At 45.0% G+C, this 18,276-nt stretch overlaps 1 protein-coding gene across 1 annotated transcript in view; it reads left to right on the forward strand.

The window, feature by feature from the left end:
- ABCB11 (ATP binding cassette subfamily B member 11) overlaps positions 1 to 18,276 on the forward strand; it is a 329,082-nt gene that overhangs the window by 89,118 nt on the left and 221,688 nt on the right. Inside the window, exons 7-8 of the mRNA XM_069616256.1 lie at positions 533 to 620; positions 11,342 to 11,475. Coding sequence (XP_069472357.1) covers positions 533 to 620; positions 11,342 to 11,475 — 222 coding nt within the window. The remainder of the gene's footprint in view (positions 1 to 532; positions 621 to 11,341; positions 11,476 to 18,276) is intronic.

Consider the following 18,276-nt stretch of genomic DNA (forward strand, 5'->3'; position numbering starts at 1 on the left):
CACACATCCCATATTTACAGTTTTCAAAGTTATACGAAAATGTATAAAAACAATGATTGTGACATGCACTGTTATCCAATTGCTTAAAAAACGGTAGATTACAAACGTTCATAAAGCTTCAATAAACATCTACAAAGTACAAGTACCAGTGAAACATTCTGGCCTTGCTCAGTCTGGACCACAAGGTTTCACCTGCATGATCATTTGAATGGTGGATACAACTCGCAAAGTGTTGTTGCCTAATGGTTCCTGTTTTTGAGCAATAAATAAAGCGTTTCACTGTTATGAGAATTTCATCAACTCTGCGCAACCTACAGGTTCTGTCCTCCTTACTGGGATGATACTGTCCTTTACTGCCATGACTTCTGCATCCTAGGTTGGCAGTCTACCCACTATGATCAATTTAGATTTCCAACATCTTATACTAGTTTTTCTTCGGGTTTTTATCAAATAATGAATGTATCGATATTCATGTGTGCAGTTTTCATTTTGTATGTGGAAACATATAACATGTCCTCCTTTTCTTTGCCAGGTTACTGAATATTGAAGCGGAAATGACCAACTTTGCCATTTATTATGCCGCAATTGGCTGTTCCGTGCTTTTTCTTGGATATTTTCAGGTCAGCATTATATCACGCTTTAGTGCATGCGCGCGTGAATATTTAGATAAATGACACATGAAGCGGAAGTCAAAGCAGCTAGTAGCACTTACACCACAAGATGAACAGAACGTGCCAAGTCCGCTAGTGACAGATACAATGACTGTGAATAACATGTGTTGCAGATTATGCATATTGCTACTATCGTGTGTACCATACTGTGGTGCACTATGCTATATGTTGTGATGCTATGTTATGTTCTGCCTTGTGACAATATTTTCTCTTGTGCAATGTTATGTTGTGTTGTTCCCTGTGATGCCATTTAGGCCTTGTGTTATCTGGACGACCCACAGCTTTTAGAGAGTTGTGACCCAATGTATATCAGGTTTAGTTGGGTTTGTAGCTGACCACACTATAGGTCTGGCTCTCAGACATTTCCGGGGGGTCGATGCTGCTGATTGGCCAGAAAATATTCTTTAATGTTTAAAGAATTTAGTGCTTCAGAAATATGCGTACTGTTTGTCGATAGGCCGTGTCAGTTTTGTGTTTCACCCACTCTGATGCCTGCAGGCTTTCGACGCGATATAAGCACATAAATAAATAAATGAATAAATAATGTATTCTGAGGAGGTGAATATATACACATGCTAGAGAAATGTTTGCGACCTCAGAAGTAGCAAAAACAAAGAGGTGATGGCTGGAAGGTTTAGAATTAATCTTAACCACTGGCAATGCTCTGGGCAACCCTCCAGACCACCGTTCTTCGCCTGCCAAGCCATTACAGAAGGGAAAGACCATATGCAAATCAGGCTTGGCCCCACCCCAAAAGGGGCAGTCCAGCCCGAACTGCTAGGCCACATCCCTTCTGCACGAGACCACAAGCATCCCCAAACATGTTTCGCCCTTGTTGGGGCTCATCAGTGAGGAGTAGCTTGGGTCTCGAGGCCCAGCAGGCACGGGACCCACGTCTGGGCATACCCGTCCCACTCGGGGTGACATAGCAAAAACAAAGAGGTGATGGCTGGAAGGTTTAGAATTAATCTTAACCACTGGCAATGCTCTGGGCAACCCTCCAGACCACCGTTCTTCGCCTGCCAAGCCATTACAGAAGGGAAAGACCATATGCAAATCAGGCTTGGCCCCACCCCAAAAGGGGCAGTCCAGCCCGAACTGCTAGGCCACATCCCTTCTGCACGAGACCACAAGCATCCCCAAACATGTTTCGCCCTTGTTGGGGCTCATCAGTGAGGAGTAGCTTGGGTCTCTAGGCCCAGCAGGCACGGGACCCACGTCTGGGCATACCCGTCCCACTCGGGGTGACATAGCAAAAACAAAGAGGTGATGGCTGGAAGGTTTAGAATTAATCTTAACCACTGGCAATGCTCTGGGCAACCCTCCAGACCACCGTTCTTCGCCTGCCAAGCCATTACAGAAGGGAAAGACCATATGCAAATCAGGCTTGGCCCCACCCCAAAAGGGGCAGTCCAGCCCGAACTGCTAGGCCACATCCCTTCTGCACGAGACCACAAGCATCCCCAAACATGTTTCGCCCTTGTTGGGGCTCATCAGTGAGGAGTAGCTTGGGTCTTGAGGCCCAGCAGGCACGGGACCCACGTCTGGGCATACCCGTCCCACTCGGGGTGACATAGCAAAAACAAAGAGGTGATGGCTGGAAGGTTTAGAATTAATCTTAACCACTGGCAATGCTCTGGGCAACCCTCCAGACCACCGTTCTTCGCCTGCCAAGCCATTACAGAAGGGAAAGACCATATGCAAATCAGGCTTGGCCCCACCCCAAAAGGGTCTCGTGCAGAAGGGATGTGGCCTAGCAGTTCGGGCTGGACTGCCCCTTTCGGGGTGGGGCCAAGCCTGATTTGCATATGGTCTTTCCCTTCTGTAATGGCTTGGCAGGCGAAGAACGGTGGTCTGGAGGGTTGCCCAGAGCATTGCCAGTGGTTAAGATTAATTCTAAACCTTCCAGCCATCACCTCTTTGTTTTTGCTATGTCACCCCGAGTGGGACGGGTATGCCCAGACGTGGGTCCCGTGCCTGCTGGGCCTAGAGACCCAAGCTACTCCTCACTGATGAGCCCCAACAAGGGCGAAACATGTTTGGGGATGCTTGTGGTCTCGTGCAGAAGGGATGTGGCCTAGCAGTTCGGGCTGGACTGCCCCTTTTGGGGTGGGGCCAAGCCTGATTTGCATATGGTCTTTCCCTTCTGTAATGGCTTGGCAGGCGAAGAACGGTGGTCTGGAGGGTTGCCCAGAGCATTGCCAGTGGTTAAGATTAATTCTAAACCTTCCAGCCATCACCTCTTTGTTTTTGCTATGTCACCCCGAGTGGGACGGGTATGCCCAGACGTGGGTCCCGTGCCTGCTGGGCCTAGAGACCCAAGCTACTCCTCACTGATGAGCCCCAACAAGGGCGAAACATGTTTGGGGATGCTTGTGGTCTCGTGCAGAAGGGATGTGGCCTAGCAGTTCGGGCTGGACTGCCCCTTTTGGGGTGGGGCCAAGCCTGATTTGCATATGGTCTTTCCCTTCTGTAATGGCTTGGCAGGCGAAGAACGGTGGTCTGGAGGGTTGCCCAGAGCATTGCCAGTGGTTAAGATTAATTCTAAACCTTCCAGCCATCACCTCTTTGTTTTTGCTATGCGACCTCAGAAGTGCCATCTTCATCTACGGTGTAATGATTTGGCAGAACATGGGGTTTTTATACCTAAAAACCTAATTCTCCTGTTGGAGGAGACCCCCCAGGGTGCTGACTGACCACTACCACATCAGGCACTGCAACTGCGCCCGGGGATTCATGACCTGAAGCGCAACACGCAGATCTGGAAGGGGGGTCAATACATGCTGCAAGGAAAGGGTCTTTTCTTTGAGGGCCATTAAAGGCATGTGTTGAATCCCCTTATTTTCCAGGTTATGTGCACTGGTAGGAGAACATACATGGTGAGGCGAAAAAATATCAGATTTAATTTTAAACGTTTATGCAGTCCTCATGAACGGGAGGTGAATGAATGTTTTGTTAGGCATAATCATATGCAGTACACTTTGGGAGCACCACACACAATTAAGACTACAAGTGACAGTACAAATTCACCTTTTGTACAAGCCTGTAGTACACAGTAAAGTGGTAGCGATGGCTGAGCAGCCAGACTTATCTCAAAAGTAAAGTGAGCAGTATCAGAAGTTACACAAAGGACAGCAATTGCTGTGGTTCAAACAAATACTGACTCAAGGTTTCTGAGTAAAAGACTATACATTTATTTATACAATCATTTGTAAAATAGTTCATTAATGTAAAGCAGCAGACAATCACAACCTTAATACACTACACACCACTCAAGGAATTCTGGACAAGTTAAGCTCAAATGAAGTGTGAGCTAAATGGCACTCCAGTAATTTAAAAAGGGAGGGAAAGACAAGGTTATTCAAAATCAAGCAGCACCAACAAGTAAGTAGGCAGGGCAATCTAGAAAAGGCTTACTACAACTAGAATTCAAATCAATAGGCCTGGGTCAATGTTAATGGTTCAGAATCTTTGCAGAGGATCACACAGTTCAGAGTAGTTTGCGGTTAAGTCTTTGCCATGAGTTCAAAACGAAGTTGGTCGGAAGAAAAGTTATTTAAAAGAGTAGAGAAGGACAGGCTCTCGGATTAGTGTAAGATTTCAAACACTTTCACTGCAGTCGGAAGGAACAAACAACCGGATTTGAAAAGTACCTTAGTAGAAGAAGAATGCTGTAGCTGAGGCAGAAGTTCCTGGCAGATCCTGGAATCTCACAGTTCCTGAAGAGACTGTCGGACTGACATGAAGGAGGAAGACTGGAGGGTCCTGCACTGCCCAGGGAAGAAACCAGCAGCAGAGCAAAGCGACAAATAAAAGGTGCGCGCCTTAAAACCCAAACAGGGTCCAGCCCTCCTGGCTATCCAGTTCACTGCAGTGATCCACAGCAAATTCAACCAGGGGAGGGAGGCCTTGCTTGGTGTTTGGCAAACTGGTTGGTCCCACCATCTCAGGGGAAGAAGATTCCTTGCATATCTTCTCTGTCGTTGAAGTGTAGGAGATTCGGACCCACAGCAGGGCTTCACCGGGAGGGTCAGTAGTTGCAGTAGTCCTTTTCCTTACGCTTCTCTTTGGTTCTCTCAATCCAGTGGCGGCTCTGCCTTCCAAGTCCCAGAGACCTGCTTTTTATGCAGTTTCCCCCCATTCACACAGCCTGGCTGTCAATCACAAAGCAGGGTGGCTGTCCTGGCAGGACAGTCACCTAGCCAATCAAACAAGAGTGCAACTTGGGTCTCCAAGGAGACCCTGTGCAGGGGGCCAAACCCCCCCTCACATCCTGTCTACCTAGACTCTCAGGCGCCTAAGGAGGGCTTCTGTGCAGAAGCCCGCCAAAGGACGGCGAACAAAGGAATCAAACATGGTTTGGCACGCAGAGTAAAACACGAGAAATACCTTTACAAAAAAAGAAATGGCAAATAAACCCAGCCGGAATCAAATAAAATTAAAAGGGGTCCAGCGGATTACAGTTTGAGGCTACTAATTTAGCCTGAAACAGGACCAAGGCTATTTTCATAGTCCGCGGTAGGGAAAAATATGGTAGATCCCACTGCCACCAGCCAAATCCTAAAGAAAGGGGAACAAAATAATGTTCCATGAGAAACAGACAAAAAGGTATAACTATTAACCCTTTCCAGTACTTTATAGAAGATAGTTTGTGCTAGGTCTGTGACTTTAAACAGACTAATAAAGTCAATGGCAACTTTACATGTTCTGCAAGACAGTAGTCAGTCCCAGAAAATGGAGTTTAAAGTGGGAAGTCTGAAAAAGACAACCCTGTGTCACTACACTAAATGTGCTGGGTGACACACAGTAAAAATATGATGCCTATGGAGTAGGTGAGGCTCCATAGTCTATGAACACAAAAATGTTAAACACACAGTAAAACACATGTAAGAGTGGGAAAAAAGGCTCACACTCTTACCAGGTGAAAAAAATAAATCCTAGAAATCCAGCAAAGCTGCTGAGGGACTGGAGAAGTCTCCCTAACATTCCCCCTCCCTCCCCAGACTAAGATACAGGAGGATTTAATCCACTCTTGGATGAATCTCTTCACTCTAGTCGGTTATAAACTTATAAACATTCTAGAGAGACCATCAGCATTTTGGTGGTGACATCCTGACCTGTGCTCAATGGTGAAATCAATCCCTTGTAGGCAGATTGATCATCTTCGTAGTTTTGGGTTCTCCCCTTTCATTTGCATTAACCATCTCAAGGGTTGGTGGTCTGTCTGAATCACAAAAGTAGATCCATACAGGAATGGTCTAAACTTCTTCAGAGACCACACAATGGCAAAACATTCACACGCTACGTTTGCCCACCTTGTTTCTAGTTCCTTCAGCTTCCTGCTGATGAAGCAAATGGGGTGCTCCCTACCCGTCTCATCCAGTTGACTAAGGACTGCATCTATACCTGTATTGGATGCTTCTGTCTGCACAATGAAGGGTTGATGATAATCAGGAGATCTTAGGACTGGAGCTTGACAAAGGGCTTTCTTCAGGTTTTCAAAAGCTTGAGTGCACTCCTCATTCCATCTAACCTTTTTAGGGAATTTCGGAGAGGAGATTACATTTAAAGGAGAAGCTATAGTCCCATAGTTCTCAATGAAATTCCTGTAGTACCCAGTGAGACCTAGGAAGGTTTTCACTTGGGTTTGAGTAGTAGGGGTGGCCCAGTTTTGAACAGCTTGTACTTTGCTAGGCAATGGCCTTATTTCACCTCCTCCTACCTCATGACAAAGGTAGACCACTTTGCTCTGGCCAATTTGACATTTGCTTGCCTTTGTGGTCAGATGGGCCTGCTCAAGAGCCTTCAAAACATATCCTAAGTGATCAATATGTTCTTCCCAAGTAGGGCTGAACACTTCAATGGCCCTCATTAGGAGGTTGGCGGAATGGGTTTACCGGCACCGGTAAGGTGCCGGTAAACCCATTCCACCCTATTACGAGGTCTCCTTGCGGGCCCCGCAATGGGCGCCTGGTAAAACCTGGCATCCTTACCGGGTCCCGCGAGGAGGCCAGAGAGCTAACAACAGGCCCGTTACATATGGGCCAGTTGTTAGCTCCTTCCCCATTCCCATTGAGCCCTATGGGGGCTTGAATGGGAATGGGGATGGACCGGGTACGGGTTCCTCGGACGAGGAATTACCGGGTCTGCCAAGGTTGGCATGGCCCGGTAAGTCCTCATTTGAGGAACCCGGCCCCGGTATGCGGTAAGGAGGCAACCATGCCGCTAAATGTGGCATGGTTACCTCCAACCTCCCAATGAGGGCCAATGTCATCCAAGTATGCCATACAGAAGTCCTCCATCCCATCCAGAACTTGATTGACCATCCTTTGGAATGTAGCAGGTGCATTCTTTAATCCAAAAGGCAAAACCTTAAGCTGGTCTGCTGGGGTTGAAAATGCAGCTTTCTCCTTGCTATGGTCTGTCAGGGCTATTTGCCAATAGCCTGATGTCAGATCAAATGTGCTGAGGTACTTGACTGCACCAAGTTTATCCACCAGTTTATCTGTCCTTGGTAAAGGGTGGGGACCAGTCTAAGTGACTGCATTTAGAGCTCTATAGTCCACACATAATCTCAACTCCTTGGATCATGCCCTTGGTACTAGAACAACTGGGCTAGACCATGGACTTGTAGATGGCTCTATTACCCTGAGATCAAGCATCTTGTTGACCTCTTCCTTTATGTGGGTTCTTACATGTTCTGACATTCTGTAACCTCTGCGTTTCATGGGCAAACAGTCACCAGTGAGAATATCATGCAGGCCCCAAGGGGTCAAGCCTGGTGAAAGTGAAAACAGGGAGGCAAACTGATTTAACAGAAACTTGCACTCCTCCTGTTGTTCAGATTTCAGATTAGACGAGAGATTAACTCCTTCTATGTTCTCATTCAAAGGTTGGCCTCTGAGTAGGTCAGGTAGAGGTTCACTCTCCTCCTCCTCTTGAGCTGAAGCTAGAAGCAAAGATCCCACTTTTGGTCTCAAGACATATGCCCTCAAACGGTTGGTGTGAAAGACTCTGGGAGCTTCCTTAGGTCTGTCTTGTTCACCAGATAGTTCACCTCTCCAAGTGTGCCCACAACCTTGAAGGGTCCTATCCATTTGTCCTACAAGGCCCTCTGTCTTGTTGGCACCATAACTAGTACAAGCTGGTCTTGAGTAAACTCAACCATGTGGCCTTCTCGTCATGCCAATGTTTGACCAGACCCCGACCTGCTTTCAAGTTATCACCAGCCTCTGCCATCATGTGTGACATTCACTTATGGAGACCTATCACATAGTCAGTCACTCTGACTGGCTTGGGGGAAGGAACACTCTCTAACTCCTCCTTAATCACGGCCAAAGGACCTCTGACTGGATGGCCATAAAGAAGTTCAAAGGAACTGTATCCAACTCCCTGCTGAGGGACTTCTCTATGAGCAAAGAGAAGGCATGGCAGTGGAAGGTCACACTTTCTTTTAAGGGTTTCTTCCAAAGCACCTATCATGCCCTTCATAGTGCGATTAAACCTCTCTACCAGTCCATTTGTCTGTGGATGGTAGGCTGTAGGGAACTTGTAAGTGACACCACAGTTTTTCCACATGCCTTGCATGTGGTGGGACGTAAAATTGGATCCCCTGTTGGATATTACTTCCTTAGGAAACTTTACTCTGGTAAAAATACCAAGTAGAGCCTTAGCCACAGCCTGAGCCGTAACAGTCCTCATAGGTATTGCTTCAGGATACCTAGTAGCATGGTCTACTACGACCAGGATAAACCTGTTTCCTGAAGATGTGGGAGGGTCAAGGGGACCAACAATGGGGATGCCCACCCTCTCAAAAGGAACTCACACCACTGGAAGAGGCAGAAGGGTGCCACATTCTTGGCTCCACTCTTGCCAGAGGTTTGGCAAGTGTGACAGCTCCTACAGAATTTTTCAATTTATTAACCCATTTTAGGCCAGTAAATGTATAAAGAGAGCCTTTCCTTGGTGTTTTTGAAACTCAAGTGACCAGCCAAAGTTATCTCATGGGCCAACTGTAGGAACTGGAGTCGGTTTTCTAGGGGCACTACATGTCTTTTGCAGTCACAGGGATAGACTTAGTCGGTTCACTGTAGAAGAGGCCATCTTCCCAGTGCAACCTATGCTTCCCAGACTCTTGTCCATCGAGCTGAGAAGCTGCCTGTAGGTGAAGACCTTCAGGAGTAGGACACTCTCTTTGTCCTCTGCTGAAGTCTGCCCTGTTGGGTCCACCTTCTGCCAGTAAAGACTGGAGGTCAGGATGGTCAACAGGATCCAGATCTCCAACTAGAGTAATGTCTTCTTCCAGATCTGACTCTTCAGAAGCTGGCTCAATCACACAGGGTTGTACCTCACACTCGGCCTCAGCAGGTGGAGGAGTCACAGGTGTGGCTTTGGACAATCTTGGGGATGTCCTTGTTGCTAGCACAGGTGTGTTATCTGCTTTCTTTTTGGTGGTCTTAGGTTTCCCCTTTGCCTCTTTCTTCCCTGAAATAGCAGTGAGCAATTCCTGTGGACTGGGGGTGATAGTTTCCTCTATCAGTACCCCTGGAGAGACTCTCAAGGTCCTCTCCCTTGCAGTACCAGTGAGCTGGGGGTACTGGACACAACTCCAAGAGTTTTCAGGTCATTACCCAACAGGACTCTCCCAGGCGCTTCACTCTGCACACTAACAGGTATCTTGACAGTCATGTCATTGCAATGGATGAGCGCCTGTAACTGGGGAAGCATTTGCACAGGGCCTCCTGCTAACTTGGTTAGGTGTTTGGGTGCCTTAGTAACATCCTCTACCTTGAAAAATGATTTATCAACCACAGTTGTGCTGGCTCCAGTGTCTCTGATGGAAGGGGTCTCCTGGCCACTCACAAGAACACTATCTTTATAATACTCTTTAGTATTATCTGGGATGGAATTATAGACATCAAAATTATGTTGTTCCCACAAACCCAGGCACACTAAAGAAACACTAGCTGAGACTCTCAGGGGGTCATCAGCCAGTAGGTGAAAGTTTCCACTTGCCATAGGTACTTCTTCCTCTGGGGAGAAGGCTAAGGAGACAGTGTGGACTCCTGAAGGTTTACCCTTACATCTGGGATCCCCTTTCACATGGTCAATTGACCCACAAACATAACATTTCCCAAATGTTTTGATGAATGGGGGCTTGTTCAGACCTCCATCTGGTTTGGGTCCAGATAGTACACTAGCCTGATTTGGTTTCCCTCGTGGCTTACCCTTATTGTTTTGTTTGGGGCCTTTTTTTGGATTGGAGGTATTAGAATTCTCCTTGTTATCTTTCTTTGGCTGCTTTCCCTCATCCTTCTTCTGAGTTGCCCCAGAATCCTTGTGAGTAGACCGGTTGGCAACCCACAAGTCAGCAGCCTTAGCTAACTTCTTTGGATCTATCTCCTTAGAATCAGCTAAGTGTTGTCTGAGCTCAGGCGAAAAGGCATCATAAATTGACTACAACATAACAAGATTTCTCATACTTTCATAAGTGTTTACTCTGTAACCCTTAACCCAACCGTCTACGTTTTTCAAACATTCACATACCCAGGTAGCCCCAGGGGTACCATCATGCTTTTTGAGGGTCCTAAACCTCTTAATATACTGGGAAAGAGTCTTCCCAAATCTAGCAATTAAAGCTAGCTTCACACACTCATAATCTATCTTATCCAACTCCCCCAATGCCATCACAACATCAGATGCAACAGTGGGTAGCCTAGAGAAGAGCCAAGGAAGCAACTGATTCCATGTAATGTCTCGAATCCCATGGTTATACTCAAACACTGCCATCCAATCCAAAATATCAAGCTTAGCCTCATACATACCAACAATTTCTTTAGGCATACAGGGTCTCTTAGGACTGGAAGACCTAGAAGACTCTGGGAGAGAAGCATTTTCAATAGACAACTTTTTTTTATTTCTAATGCATGGTTCATCTCCATTTCTCTGAGCTTAAGTTCTTGATACTTTTGTTCAGTTTGAGCATTAATAGGTTTGAATTCCAATTCAAGCCTCATCTTTTCTAGAGCAATGAATTCAGGACTCAGTGTAGGACCTGATGGGATCCCAGTGGACAAAGGTTGAGGTTGTTGAGCAGGTAGAGGAGCACTAAGGCCTACATTGTGAGACACATCTGCCTCATCTAACTCATCCATAATAACTGTCACATTATCATCCTCATCATTTTCCACATTTGCTGGAGGGTTAGGTATTTCAGACCCGTTCTCTAGACTTTGATTCTCTAAAAATATTTCAATTAATTCTGACTTTTTGCCTTTAACAAATGCCTTTTGAGATGATGTGAGGGACTGAGTGAGTTAGGATCAAAATGGTGTCCTTCCATGAGGCAGAATAACTTGTTGGTGACATTGGACATTTATGCAGCGATGGTTGGAGTCAAAGCAATTCAAGCCCAGGACAAGGAGTGTACTTGGAAATTGGCATTGGAGTTTAAAGAGAATGGTTATCTATTTGCTAAACCTATATGTGACCAGCTTCTTAATTTACTTAAATTCCCAACATATTATTAAATGCAATCAATTGCATCATTTGTCTTTGGTTTATTATCAGTCCTTTCATGTTCTCATTAAGTATATGTATTCATGCACAATGCTCATTTGCTTGCATTCTATATTGATCTCATGTTATCTTATGTCCTGTTATTTGCACAGATATGCTTCTGGGTTACTGCTGCAGCCCGACAAGTTCAGAAGATCAGGAAAGCATATTTTCGGAAGATAATGCGGATGGACGTGGGCTGGTTTGATTGCAATTCAGTGGGTGAACTGAACACCCGAATGTCTGAGTAAGTTTCCTGCCTAAAAGTGGGTATGCCACACAGATGCCACCATGCGCTATTCACAATAACATATATATTTAAACATATGAATGTTGGGCCCCTTTATCACACCAACTCCTTTGGCCAGTCCTAGAGCCTTTTAAGGTCAGTTATTTGGGAGCTGATTATTGGTGAGTCCTCCTGTCCACTGCCTCCACCATTCAAGTGCATTGAAAGATAATATAAGTGATGCATTTGAAAGTGCAGGTCACCATGCCTCCTACCATAGCATTGAATATGGGTCAGTGGACTAATGCATCTAATACAGGGCTCTTTTTTTATTTTACCACAGAGCAACAGGTCAGAATCCTATCAGGTCTACTGGACCCTTCTTACTTCTGAGGTCTACAAAATTAGCATCATTGAGTGGGTCACAATGACTCTCTTACCTGGCTATAGTGCCAAGGGATTACTCTGGGGTGAATGTGCGCTCTGAAAGTACAACTGCTCTTTTGTCATGGAAGTCCCTTCTTCAGTATTAATCAGTTGTCTGCTTAATATGAAATGTATCTCTAAAACACACTATTGCACAATGACGTTCCAAAAAGAGACTATTTAAACAGGCAATGACTCACTCCACCCATGTACATATGTTTGATTCGTATCCTGCACACTGGAAATGCAGCCACTTCTTACCATAAGAAGTGGTAAGCAGCGGTTCTTACCAGCAGCGGTGACCTGGGTGGTAAAACCAATTTCAGAATGTCTTCAATATTTACATAATTGTGCACTGCGTCTATTTAGCGAGTAACACTATTTATTTGAAATAAAAGAAAGCGCTCTGCATGTCTAAGAAGTCGGACAAAGGGGTGGCATGTTTCAACAATTTATGTAAGAAATAAAGAAAAGAACATACCTCTCCCTATCTCTAAAGGGTTTTACCTAGCTAAACAAATCTCAACTCGGGGGCTCGTCGTCAGGATATTTGTCCAAATAAAAGGTGTCTGTCCTCTGTCCAAAAACCTACTCTAATCCTACCACTAATCTGCAAAAGGGTTCGGCATCCAAATGTAAATAGTACCAGGAGAATAACTCCCATCCCCTGCTGTAACAGGCTCAATCTTTATCGCTTTTCCAACAATCCATTGCTTTAATTTCTGATTCAACAAAGTGAGTTTGGTCAGGAGAATGACACCCCTTTCCTGACATACCTTGCACAGCCTTGAGGGCTATATTAAGATAGTCTTTTGCAATAGTCCTCAACAGTCTCTTCACTTTTTACCAAGGGCTCCTGAAAGCTTGCTTCTTTAGCATTCCAGCAATTCTTCCCTGTTTTATAACACTATTAAGATTACTTCCAGACAGCTCTTGTTGTCTAGTATCCTCTTGACTCTTACTTGGATTAGCACTGTGATGAGGGAGATTCTGCCCGATGCGCTCTTGACTTTTAGATTTTTGGATCTCACTACTAATGCTCTAGATTTTTGGATGTTACTACTAATGTGCTCCTAGCATGAGAGAAGAAAAACAATTTTCTTAAATGGTGAAACATTTATGTTATTAATTCTTATTTCGTCTGGAGTATTTATATGGAGGGCTTTAGAGCATACAGGGTATACATGTCAGGGAATGTGGTGTTACAGGCAAACTCAGGGGATAAGACAAGTGAACACAGACAGTGACATACAATACTTGGGATTTAATTGTGGAGGAGGTGGTAGAGAGAAGTGCTGGATGAGGGAGTCAGGAGGTTTTCTTGAATAGAAGATTGCTGGGCGCTTTCTTGAAGACCTAGAAAAAAGGAGTACATTTGGTGTTTTTTTGCCAGAGAGTGCAGGCATTGAAATGCTTCTCTTCTTGTTGGCTTTTGGGATATTCAGTCAAATTACACCCACCCGGAGGGCTGCATAAATGCCTAAGAGAGTGGGAGCTTTGCTAGTAGCTATTCATGGTTCCATAACTGTGGGGATAGCTGTCGCAGGGACTTCTGAGTTCTCCACACATAGCCCCTTCTGAGTCTTCTTTGAAGGATGTGGTTCCTGCAGCTGCAGTGCTGGATCCTCTCCTTTCCTTTCCAGCCTGTTCCCCTCCAGTCAGCCTCATGTTTCTGGCTTCCTTAAAATACAACAAAATACTCTGTCAGCCAAGTACATACAAAATATTCATGAAGCTACAGGGAAACTAAGCATGTTCACTCCTGTAATTATACTCATGTCAAATAAATTGACTTTTGGACAAACCAAACAAAAAGAAGAGATGTGATATTATTAAAATGTTATAAGAAATTACAGAAAATGCTATGTATACAATAAAGAGAGCGTATTATAACATTGCGTTGAGAATATTCACAACCCGGTCATAAATTGCCATTTATGTACTCAGTTCTGGCTTCCTCATGCATCCCAAACCTGCTTCCCCATTTTAGTGCTGGTTCTAGCTTTTATAACCTTTCCCTTCTTCCCTATTATCTCTTCATTATAGTAATTGGATACTTGGGATAATCCTCTGTAAGGAGACTTTACTTTGGTTTTGGTTATGCTAGACAAGGGTTCCTCGTCAAGCAGGCCAACATTGCTCTGAACTGAAAAAATTACCTCAAGCCATTTTGAAAATGGGTGGCAGTCCTACCTAGTCAATGTGTCTGCACTGGTCCTCCAATTCCCTCACTCCTGTGTCTCTGTGGCTGGCTGGTTCCAGTGGCAATTTCCGGGTGGCAGCTCTTTCCCTGCAGCTGCTTCCCTCATTCTCCAGTTTGGGAGTATGCTCTTGGGATGGGTTGGCATAATTTCAGTTTTGTGAGTGGGTATTTGCACTGCACCATCTTCCCTTGATGTATAGGCCAGATGGATGCAGGATTGGTATGCTGGTCCACAAAGGGCTCATCGTGATTTCGTTTGATCATGGCTTTTTGTCCATCACTCTACCCTCGCACATAAGACTTACATCTGCATTTTTAGGTTTCATAACTTTTAATAAAATATGTCTGCCTTGTTGAAAGGGATTGTTCCATTAGCCAAAGCCTGTAGGTTTGTTATTAGGTTCTGCTTTGTTGACAACCTGCATGTAGAAATTAACATAGTGCACGGGTAGTAAACATATGACAGATTCCTCAGAGACGGACATGACATCTCTTCATTTAGGGCACTGACATATGATAGAGGAGGTCTTTGTTAGGTCCTCCGTATAGGCTCCTCAGGGATGGACAAGACATTACTTAAGTCATGGCACTGACCTGGTGATGGAGGAGGTCTTTGTTGGATACTCTGTATAGGCTCCTCATGGTTGAACAATACATTAATTAAGTCAGGGCACTGACCCATTCATGGAGGAGGTCTTTGCTGGATCCTCCATATACTCCATGAACCTCATCACTCTGGCTTTGTAGTCCTAGCAGGCTGGCTACCATGGACTTTTAGACCCCCTGGTTCCAGTGCCAAAAAGTGCTGGTATGCATTTGTCACATGAACACAACGTAAGACAGCTATTCATTCAGCTGCAATGATCAGTACACAACAGGATAATGGCACTGATGATGAGGTCAGTTAAGGCTGTGTCTTAGGTGAGGTACATGATTAGGATACCCTGCTGTGCAGTGCATGTTGAATGCCAGAGGACTCACTGTCAGGCCTCCAATGACAGGATTCGGGTCAGATGCCAAATCAGAGTAAAATATGTAGCACACAATTCAGCATTTACTTCACAGTTGGAACAGTTGAACTTCCCCTGGATTTAGCAGTTAAATGCCCTACTTGTGGGGCACTTAACTATCATAACGTTCTGTGATGAAGTCAGACCACAAACCTCTCCCCAGGTTCCAGGGGGTCTCTTTAGTCAAGGAATGATGGCCTATCTAACAGAACAGTGAGCAACCTGAAGGTGTTACAGGGAAGCAGCTACCTCCATATTCAGAGACATTCCCTTACTTAAATGATGTTATAACTGACTTTGAAGAGTGAGTTATACAGTTGTTGCATGGCCAGTACGCCATATATTGTGCTTGGATGCAGATCTAAGGAAGTACAGACAACCATCACTGAGATACGGGCTTTGGGAAAGGTGGTGTCATGGAAATCATAGGGTTTATCTGATGTTAAAGCCTGAAATGTTTGAGGGTCCCAAAAGGATGTCATCGACCCTTGAAAAAGTAGTGATGCAAGAAAAGCACCATGGGACCATGCATGCTGGTGTGGATCCACGCAGAGGCAGATGAAAGAAAACCAGCATCCACTGTAATCAGACACCACCAAAAAGAAAGCAGTTGCAGATTACAAAAACAGGCTTCCACCAATGAGCTGGTAACTCCATGCGAACATACCAGGACTGTTTTGTGGAGCTAAATTTCAGAGCGAAGCAAGCAGGGATTAAGTCCTGTGAACGAGGCTAGGACAGGAGCAGCTTAATTTGCAGCTTTCAGTAGGTCCATGTAGAACTGGTCAGTGGACAGGACTTCTTACTAAAACACAGATAGCTGTGTGGCCTTTTATTATTTTAAAGAGCCACAGACCTTCAGTGAGGTGGGCAAACATGACAAAATGCATGAAAAAAAAACCCAGACCACCAAGCATCAATTTTGGTGACCTAGGGAATGGGGAACATTAGTATTTTTAAGGGTTGGCAATATCAGGTATGAGGAACAAGATAGAAATGATGGGAGCGAAGCAGAACATTGATGAGAAGAGTCGGTATGAAGAAACCCTGGGCGTAAAACATTCCCGGAGAAGCCTGAGAGGTGCAAGGGGAAGCAGAGGGAATCGTGAATCTTGAAGCCGTCACTGGTCAGGATAACCTGGGATGAGGCGTGGGAAGGATTTTGATTTGGGGGAAGTCATGAACCAGAATTCTGTGGAACAAACTCCGGGAAGGTTTCAGGAGTTAAGCTGTTTGTGGAGCGTGAGAAGATCGTTGAGGCCCTTTGGAGTGAAAACATTTTGACTCTCCTTCTAGTAGTGGACAGGGCAAATTATTGCTTATGGGTAAGACATACACAATATCCCTTAAAGGATAGAGAGTGGCATGTGAACTCTGATAGTGGAAAGATCACTATATTCCTTAAAGTGTGAGAAGGGCAGTACATCTGTTTAAGTAAACCAGCGACTATAGTCCCCGGTCACTATATCCTTGTGACTGTAAACTGATCCAAGAAGTAGCTGACCTCTATAACCCTGCAGCTTTGAGTTTCCCTGATACATAATAATTTGACTCATCGTAAATCATCCTTACGCCAGCCCCAAGGTTGGAATCACACTTCTGTTGTAGATAAAGCCCAAGTCCATAAGGGCATATATCCTAACCACTTACTGTCTGTAAAGAGACTACATTTGAACCTTTAATTCATGAATCATGTTTTATGTCAATTGTGACTGGAAAGATAGGGCGGCAGTACAAAGGGACATATGTTTACTGTTCTCACAATTCTATTATTTCAGTGTGTACATAAGAGTTTGGCCAAATGTGAAGACAGCGTAAAAAACAACTGACAGTCGCCTGGTTGTGGTTTACAGTTTGCAGCTGATTCCTTGTCTTTGTCTACAGGATGCAGGTTTTGCAGGGTTCGCAAACACAATGGGAGATGCGATAAGATGGGGCCCTCTGAGGTACGCAGGCTATGTCTTTAAAATATTTCTGGACTTCACCAAGTAGCAGACGAACAATTGCACATTTAACCTCAGGGCCACCACCCCAGAGAGCAGCTTTAGGGTATCCTTATTAGAGGAACTGTTTTCCTGCAATAGTACCTTGGTCCCAGATTTACTCTTCTCCTTTCTATCAGTGCCATAGCCTCTCTGCCCATCTATAAAACAGCATAACCTTGTTCCTCCCCTCACATCTATAATCTGCCCTGGACTGACCTGGTCTAATGGAACTTCCCTGGTCTCACTAAATATTAAAGGAATCTGTCCTCCTCCCTCTGACTGATGGTCTGGTCTCCCTCTCTATCCAAACATACTCTCATTCTTTTATACCCAGTAATGCCCCTTCCCCATAAATCTCTGCCCCTCCAACCTCCTCACAACACTTTTCTCCAGACCATGTCAATGTTCTTTTTCGATCAGTCAAAATATTCCTCTCCAGGCGGTGAGCACCCACCCATCTTCAATATAGCTTCGTCCTTACAGTCTCCTTCTTCTAACAATCAATTAGCTACTAGAAGTGCCATGAGGGCTTCGTCCCACCTCTTCTCCTGGGCCAGTCCTTTCTGGAGTTTAATCTATATTGCCTCTTAGCAGTTTTGTTCATACTCCTACTCTATCTTCTCCACTAGCTCCTCTGTGTCTCTCATTGCTGGTGGGTCCTGGTCCATAGACCACCAGTCCTAGTCTCTCAGTCTTCCTCTGTGCCATGCTTTAACCTAACTCTCTCATTCATGTGTTTCCTCATGATGATGACCTTCCACCTCCATCTGAAATCAATTCTCTTCCTCTCGGTAACCTTCTCTTCCTCCAATAGATCCTCTCTCTGATGGTAAGAACACCCCACTCATGTGTTATGTGGCATGGGCTAGTCTGTAAATGAGCCCTATGCCTGTGGTCAGGTGGTCTGGAATGGGGTTGTCCTGAGCTCAAGTCAAAGCCTAATGACATCTTTTATCAGAAAACAGCCTGTGACGTGTGTGAGGTCTCCTCTCCCCTTTGGAGTTCTGCTGACATTACCTGCTTTGAGATGGCTCCTTATACGTTCCAACATGTAAATTAAAAGTCTGAAAAGTCTTGTAAGTTAGGAAAGTAGTCATTCTGAATGTAACATGTTAATCACAGGATAATTGTAGCTTTGTAATCCCTGCAGCACTAGCAGGAGGACATCATTTGTTTGTTGTGTCCCTTGCAGGGA

The sequence above is a fragment of the Ambystoma mexicanum genome, chromosome 9 (assembly GCF_040938575.1).
Source record: "Ambystoma mexicanum isolate Mex_15411 chromosome 9, UKY_AmexF1_1, whole genome shotgun sequence".
Classification (NCBI taxonomy): Eukaryota; Metazoa; Chordata; class Amphibia; order Caudata; family Ambystomatidae; genus Ambystoma; species Ambystoma mexicanum.